This window comes from Oncorhynchus gorbuscha, unplaced genomic scaffold (assembly GCF_021184085.1).
Source record: "Oncorhynchus gorbuscha isolate QuinsamMale2020 ecotype Even-year unplaced genomic scaffold, OgorEven_v1.0 Un_scaffold_2060, whole genome shotgun sequence".
Taxonomy (NCBI): domain Eukaryota; kingdom Metazoa; phylum Chordata; class Actinopteri; order Salmoniformes; family Salmonidae; genus Oncorhynchus; species Oncorhynchus gorbuscha.
The window spans coordinates 67,501-75,000 of NW_025746661.1; the positions used below are offsets into that span (position 1 = coordinate 67,501).

Here is a 7,500-nt window from a genome sequence, read left to right on the forward strand (position 1 = left end):
CTCTCCTCTCTCTCCTCTCTCTCTCTCTCCTCTCTCCTTCCTCTCTCCTTCCTCTCTCCTTCCTCTCGCTCTCTCTCTTCTCTCCCTCCTCTCTCCTCTCTCCTCTCTCCTCTCCACTCTTTCCTTCCTCTCTCCCTCCTCTCTCCCTCCTCTCTCCTCTCACCCTCCTCTCTCCATCCCCTCTCCCTCCGCTCTCCTCTCTCCCTCCTCTCTCCCTCCTCTCTCCTCTCACCCTCCTCTCTCCATCCCCTCTCCCTCCGCTCTCCTCTCTCCTTCCTCTCTCCTTCCTCTCGCTCTCTCTCTTCTCTCCCTCCTCTCTCCTTTCTCCTCTCTCCTTCCTCTCTCCTTCCTCTCTCTCTCCTCTCTCCTTCCTCTCTCTCGCCTCTCTCCTCTCTCTCCTCTCTCTCTCCTTCCTCTCTCCCTCCTCTCTCCTTCGTCTCTCCTTCCTCTCTCCTCTCTCTCTCCTCTCCACTCTTTCCATCCCCTCTCCCTCCCTCCTCACTCTCTCCTCCTCCATCCCTTCCTCTCGCTCTCTCTCTCTTCTCTCCCTCCTCTCTCTCTCTCTCTCTCTCTCCTCTCCTCTCTCCTCTCTCTCTCTCTCCTCTCTCCCTCCTCTCTCCCTCCTCTCTCCTCTCTCCCTCCTCTCTCCCTCCTCTCTCCTCTCACCCTCCTCTCTCCATCCCCTCTCCCTCCGCTCTCCTCTCTCCTTCCTCTCTCCTTCCTCTCGCTCTCTCTCTTCTCTCCCTCCTCTCTCCTCTCTCCTCTCTCCTTCCTCTCTCCTTCCTCTCTCTCTCCTCTCTCCTTCCTCTCTCTCGCCTCTCTCCTCTCTCTCCTCTCTCTCTCCTTCCTCTCTCCCTCCTCTCTCCTTCCTCTCTCTCGCCTCTCTCCTTCCTCTCTCTCGCCTCTCTCCTCTCTCTCCTCTCTCTCTCCTTCCTCTCTCCCTCCTCCCTCCTTCCTCTCTCCTTCCTCTCTCCTCTCTCTCTCCTCTCCACTCTTTCCTTCCTCTCTCCCTCCTCTCTCCCTCCTCTCTCCTCTCACCCTCCTCTCTCCATCCCCTCTCCCTCCGCTCTCCTCTCTCCTTCCTCTCTCTCTTCTCTCCCTCCTCTCTCCTCTCTCCTCTCTCACTCCTCTCTCCTCTCTCCCTCCTCTCTCTCTCCTCTCTCCCTCCTCTCTCCCTCCTCTCTCCTCTCTCCCTCCTCTCTCCCTCCTCTCTCCTCTCTCCTCTCTCCTTCCTCTCTCCTTCCTCTCTCTCTCCCTCTTCTCTCCCTCCTCTCTCTCTCTCCTCTCTCCCTCCTCTCTCCTCTCTCCCTTCTCTCTCTCGCCTCTCTCCCTCCTCTCTCCCTCCTCTCTCCTCTCTCCTTCCTCTCTCCTCTCTCCTTCCTCTCTCCCTCCTCTCTCCCTCCTCTCTCCTCTCTCCCTCCTTTCTCCCTCCTCTCTCCTCTCTTCTCTCTCCCTCCTCTCCCCCTCCTCTCTCCTCTCTTCCTCCTCTCTCTCTCTCCCTCCTCTCTCCTCTCTCCTCTCTCCTCTCTCCCTCCTCTCTCCTCTCTCCTTCCTCTCTCCTCTCTCCTTCCTCTCTCTCTCCTCTCTCCTTCCTCTCTCTCTCCTCTCTTTCTCTCTCCCTCTAGGTAATGATGAGAACAGTTGTAGTCCAGTGTTGAGGTGTCCTGCAGAATGCAGCTGTCTGGATACAGTGGTCCGCTGTAGTAACAAGGGCCTCAGCACCCTGCCTAAAGGACTGCCCAAGGACACTACAGAACTGTGAGACCTCATCTGTCTGTCTGTCTGTCTGTCTGTCTGTCTGTCTGTCTGTCTGTCTGTCTGTCTGTCTGTCTGTCTGTCTGTCTGTCTGTCTGTCTGTCTGTCTGTCTGTCTGTCTGTCTGTCTGTCTGTCTGTCTGACTATCTCTCTCTTCTCTCTCTCTCCCCTCTCTCTCTCTCTCTCTCCTCTCCTCTCTCTCTCCTCTCTCTCTCTCCTCTCTCTCCTCTCCTCTCACTCTTTCATCTCTCTCTCTCTCTCCTCTCTCTATCCTCTCTCTCCTCTCCTCTCTCTCTCTCCTCTCACTCTCTCCTCTCTCTCCTCTCATCTCTCACTCTCTCATCTCTCTCTCCTCTATCTCTCTGTCTCGCTCTCTCTCTCTCTCTCTGTCTCGCTCTCTCTGTGTCTCTCTCTCCTCTACCTCTCTCTCTCTCTCTGTCTCCTCTCTCTCCTCTCTCTCCTCTACCTCTCTCTCTCTCTCTGTCTCCTCTCTCTCTCCTCTCTCTCCTCTCCTCTCTCTCCTCTCCTCTCTCTCCTCTCCTCTCTCTCTCTCTCCTCTCCTCTCTCTCTCTCTCCCTCTCTCTCCTCTCTCTCCTCCCTCTCTCCCTCTCTCTCTCCTCTCTCTCTCCTCTCTCTCTCTCTCTCTAGGTATCTGGATGGTAACCAGCTCACACAAGTCCCAGTGGAACTCTCAAATTACAAGCACTTAACACTCATGTAGGTGTCACACACACACACCAGGGTATGTCCAGAGTGACTTGTTGTTTGCAGTCTGCCTGTAGCACTAACTCTGGCTGGAAATATTGTCTGTGTATGTGTGGTGCGTGTATGTGTGTGGTGCGTGTGTGTGTGTGTATGTGTGTGTGTGTGTGTGTGTGTGTGTGTGTGTGTGTGTGTGTGTGTGTGTGTGTGTGTGTGTGTGTGTGTGTGTGTGTGTGTGTGTGTGTGTGTGTGTGTGTGTGTGTTACATGTGTGTGTGTGTGTGTGTGTGTTGTGTGTGTGTGTGTGTGCGTGTGTGTTACATGTGTGTGTGTGTTACATGCTGCTTCTCCTTGTTGTTTCAGTGACCTGAGTAACAACCAGATCAGCACGTTGTCCAACTACAGCCTGAGTAACATGACAGAACTACTGACACTGTGAGTCTGACTATATGTCTATCTGGGCTGGGGGGTTACTATCCTGGTAGGGTTAGAGTTAGGGGGGGGTTACTATCCTGGTAGGGTTAGAGTTAGGGGGGTTACTATCCTGGTAGGGTTAGAGTTAGGGGGGTTACTATCCTGGTAGGGTTATCCTGGAGTTAGGGGGGGTTACTATCCTGGTAGGGTTAGAGTTAGGGGGTTACTATCCTGGTAGGGTTAGAGTTAGGGGGGTTACTATCCTGGTAGGGTTAGAGTTAGGGGGTTACTATCCTGGTAGGGTTAGAGTTAGGGGGTTACTATCCTGGTAGGGTTAGAGTTAGGGGGGGTTACTATCCTGGTAGGGTTAGAGTTAGGGGGGTTACTATCCTGGTAGGGTTAGAGTTAGGGGGGTTACTATCCTGGTAGGGTTAGAGTTAGGGGGTTACTATCCTAGAGTTAGGGGGGGGTTAGGGTTAGAGTTAGGGGGGGTTACTATCCTGGTAGGGTTAGAGTTAGGGGGTTACTATCCTGGTAGGGTTAGAGTTAGGGGGGTTACTATCCTGGTAGGGTTAGAGTTAGGGGGTTACTATCCTGGTAGGGTTAGAGTTAGGGGGGGTTACTATCCTGGTAGGGTTAGAGTTAGGGGGTTACTATCCTGGTAGGGTTAGAGTTAGGGTTAGAGTTAGGGGGTTACTATCCTGGTAGGGTTAGAGTTAGGGGGGTTACTATCCTGGTAGGGTTAGAGTTAGGGGGGGTTACTATCCTGGTAGGGTTAGAGTTAGGGGGGTTACTATCCTGGTAGGGTTAGAGTTAGGGGGTTACTATCCTGGTAGGGTTAGAGTTAGAGGGGGTTACTATCCTGGTAGGGTTAGAGTTAGGGGGTTACTATCCTGGTAGGGTTAGAGTTAGGGGGTTACTATCCTGGTAGGGTTAGAGTTAGGGGGTTACTATCCTGGTAGGGTTAGAGTTAGGGGGGTTACTATCCTGGTAGGGTTAGAGTTAGGGGGGTTACTATCCTGGTAGGGTTAGAGTTAGGGGGTTACTATCCTGGTAGGGTTAGAGTTAGGGGGTTACTATCCTGGTAGGGTTAGAGTTAGGGGGTTACTATCCTGGTAGGGTTAGAGTTAGGGGGGGTTACTATCCTGGTAGGGTTAGAGTTAGGGGGGTTACTATCCTGGTAGGGTTAGAGTTAGGGGGTTACTATCCTGGTAGGGTTAGAGTTAGGGGGTTACTATCCTGGTAGGGTTAGAGTTAGGGGGGGTTACTATCCTGGTAGGGTTAGAGTTAGGGTTAGAGGGGGGTTACTATCCTGGTAGGGTTAGAGTTATGGGGGGGTTACTATCCTGGTAGGGTTAGAGTTAGGGGGTTACTATCCTGGTAGGGTTAGAGTTAGGGGGTTACTATCCTGGTAGGGTTAGAGTTAGGGGGTTACTATCCTGGTAGGGTTAGAGTTAGGGGGGTTACTATCCTGGTAGGGTTAGAGTTAGGGGGGGTTACTATCCTGGTAGGGTTAGAGAGGGGGTTACTATCCTGGTAGGGTTAGAGGGGGGTTACTATCCTGGTAGGGTTAGAGTTAGGGGGGTTACTATCCTGGTAGGGTTAGAGTTAGGGGGTTACTATCCTGGTAGGGTTAGAGTTAGGGGGGTTACTATCCTGGTAGGGTTAGAGTTAGGGGGGTTACTATCCTGGTAGGGTTAGAGTTAGGGGGTTACTATCCTGGTAGGGTTAGAGTTAGGGGGTTACTATCCTGGTAGGGTTAGAGTTAGGGGGGTTACTATCCTGGTAGGGTTAGAGTTAGGGGGGTTACTATCCTGGTAGGGTTAGAGTTAGGGGGTTACTATCCTGGTAGGGTTAGAGTTAGGGGGGTTACTATCCTGGTAGGGTTAGAGTTATGGGGGGTTACTATCCTGGTAGGGTTAGAGTTATGGGGGGGGGGTTACTATCCTGGTAGGGTTAGAGTTAGGGGGTTACTATCCTGGTAGGGTTAGAGTTAGGGGGTTACTATCCTGGTATCCTGGTTAGGGGGTTCCTGGAGTAGAGTTAGGGGGTTACTATCCTGGTAGGGTTAGAGTTAGGGGGGGTTACTATCCTGGTAGGGTTAGAGTTAGGGGGTTACTATCCTGGTAGGGTTAGAGTTAGGGGGTTACTATCCTGGTAGGGTTAGAGTTAGGGGGGTTTACTATCCTGGTAGGGTTAGAGTTAGGGGGGTTACTATCCTGGTAGGGTTAGAGTTAGGGGGTTACTATCCTGGTAGGGTTAGAGTTAGGGGGTTACTATCCTGGTAGGGTTAGAGTTAGGGGGTTACTATCCTAGGGTTAGAGTTAGGGGGTTACTATCCTGGTAGGGTTAGAGTTAGGGGGTTACTATCCTGGTAGGGTTAGAGTTAGGGGGTTACTATCCTGGTAGGGTTAGAGTTAGGGGGGTTACTATCCTGGTAGGGTTAGAGTTAGGGGGGTTACTATCCTGGTAGGGTTAGAGTTAGGGGGGTTACTATCCTGGTAGGGTTAGAGTTAGGGGGTTACTATCCTGGTAGGGTTAGAGTTAGGGGGTTACTATCCTGGTAGGGTTAGAGTTAGGGGGTTACTATCCTGGTAGGGTTATCCTGGTAGGGAGTTAGGGGGGTTACTATCCTGGTAGGGTTAGAGTTAGGGGGGTTACTATCCTGGTAGGGTTAGAGTTAGGGGGGTTACTATCCTGGTAGGGTTAGAGTTAGGGGGTTACTATCCTGGTAGGGTTAGAGTTAGGGGGGTTACTATCCTGGTAGGGTTAGAGTTAGGGGGTTACTATCCTGGTAGGGTTAGAGTTAGGGGGTTACTATCCTGGTAGGGTTAGAGTTAGGGGGGTTACTATCCTGGTAGGGTTAGAGTTAGGGGGGGTTACTATCCTGGTAGGGTTAGAGTTAGGGGGTTACTATCCTGGTAGGGTTAGAGTTAGGGGGTTACTATCCTGGTAGGGTTAGAGTTAGGGGGGTTACTATCCTGGTAGGGTTAGAGTTAGGGGGGTTACTATCCTGGTAGGGTTAGAGTTAGGGGGTTACTATCCTGGTAGGGTTAGAGTTAGGGGGGTTACTATCCTGGTAGGGTTAGAGTTAGGGGGTTACTATCCTGGTAGGGTTAGAGTTAGGGGGGTTACTATCCTGGTAGGGTTAGAGTTAGGGGGGTTACTATCCTGGTAGGGTTAGAGTTAGGGGGTTACTATCCTGGTAGGGTTAGAGTTAGGGGGTTACTATCCTGGTAGGGTTAGAGTTAGGGGGTTACTATCCTGGTAGGGTTAGAGTTAGGGGGTTACTATCCTGGTAGGGTTAGAGTTAGGGGGGTTACTATCCTGGTAGGGTTAGAGTTAGGGGGTTACTATCCTGGTAGGGTTAGAGTTAGGGGGGTTACTATCCTGGTAGGGTTAGAGTTAGGGGGTTACTATCCTGGTAGGGTTAGAGTTAGGGGGGTTACTATCCTGGTAGGGTTAGAGTTAGGGGGTTACTATCCTGGTAGGGTTAGAGTTAGGGGGGTTACTATCCTGGTAGGGTTAGAGTTAGGGGGGTTACTATCCCTAGGGGGTTACTATCCTGGTAGGGTTAGAGTTAGGGGGGTTACTATCCTGGTAGGGTTAGAGTTAGGGGGTTACTATCCTGGTAGGGTTTAGAGTTAGGGGGGTTACTATCCTGGTAGGGTTAGAGTTAGGGGGGTTACTATCCTGGTAGGGTTAGAGTTAGGGGGTTACTATCCTGGTAGGGTTAGAGTTAGGGGGGTTACTATCCTGGTAGGGTTAGAGTTAGGGGGTTACTATCCTGGTAGGGTTAGAGTTAGGGGGGGGTTACTATCCTGGTAGGGTTAGAGTAGGGGGGGGTTACTATCCTGGTAGGGTTAGAGTTAGGGGGGGTTACTATCCTGGTAGGGTTATCCTGGTAGGGTTAGAGGGGGGTTACTATCCTGGTAGGGTTAGAGTTAGGGGGGTTACTATCCTGGTAGGGTTAGAGTTAGGGGGTTACTATCCTGGTAGGGTTAGAGTTAGGGGGGTTACTATCCTGGTAGGGTTAGAGTTAGGGGGTTACTATCCTGGTAGGGTTAGAGTTAGGGGGTTACTATCCTGGTAGGGTTAGAGTTAGGGGGTTACTATCCTGGTAGGGTTAGAGTTAGGGGGGTTACTATCCTGGTAGGGTTAGAGTTAGGGGGGTTACTATCCTGGTAGGGTTAGAGTTAGGGGGGTTACTATCCTGGTAGGGTTAGAGTTAGGGGGTTACTATCCTGGTAGGGTTAGAGTTAGGGGGGTTACTATCCTGGTAGGGTTAGAGTTAGGGGGGTTACTATCCTGGTAGGGTTAGAGTTAGGGTTAGAGTTAGGGGGTTACTATCCTGGTAGGGTTAGAGTTAGGGGGGTTACTATCCTGGTAGGGTTAGAGTTAGGGGGGTTACTATCCTGGTAGGGTTAGAGTTAGGGGGGGTTACTATCCTGGTAGGGTTAGAGTTAGGGGGTTACTATCCTGGTAGGGTTAGAGTTAGGGGGGGTTACTATCCTGGTAGGGTTAGAGTTAGGGGGGGGGGTTACTATCCTGGTAGGGTTAGGGTTAGGGGGGTTACTATCCTGGTAGGGTTAGAGTTATCCTGGGGGGTTACTATCCTGGTAGGGTTAGA

The 7,500-nt window shown here is 51.6% G+C and overlaps 1 protein-coding gene across 1 annotated transcript in view; it reads left to right on the forward strand.

The window, feature by feature from the left end:
* LOC124024905 (slit homolog 2 protein-like) overlaps positions 1-7,500 on the forward strand; it is a gene marked incomplete at its 3' end in the record, with an annotated part of 67,275 nt that overhangs the window by 42,907 nt on the left and 16,868 nt on the right. Inside the window, 3 exon segments of the mRNA XM_046338638.1 lie at positions 1,626-1,758; positions 2,404-2,472; positions 2,820-2,891. Of these exon segments, the coding sequence (XP_046194594.1) occupies positions 1,626-1,758; positions 2,404-2,472; positions 2,820-2,891 (274 nt within the window).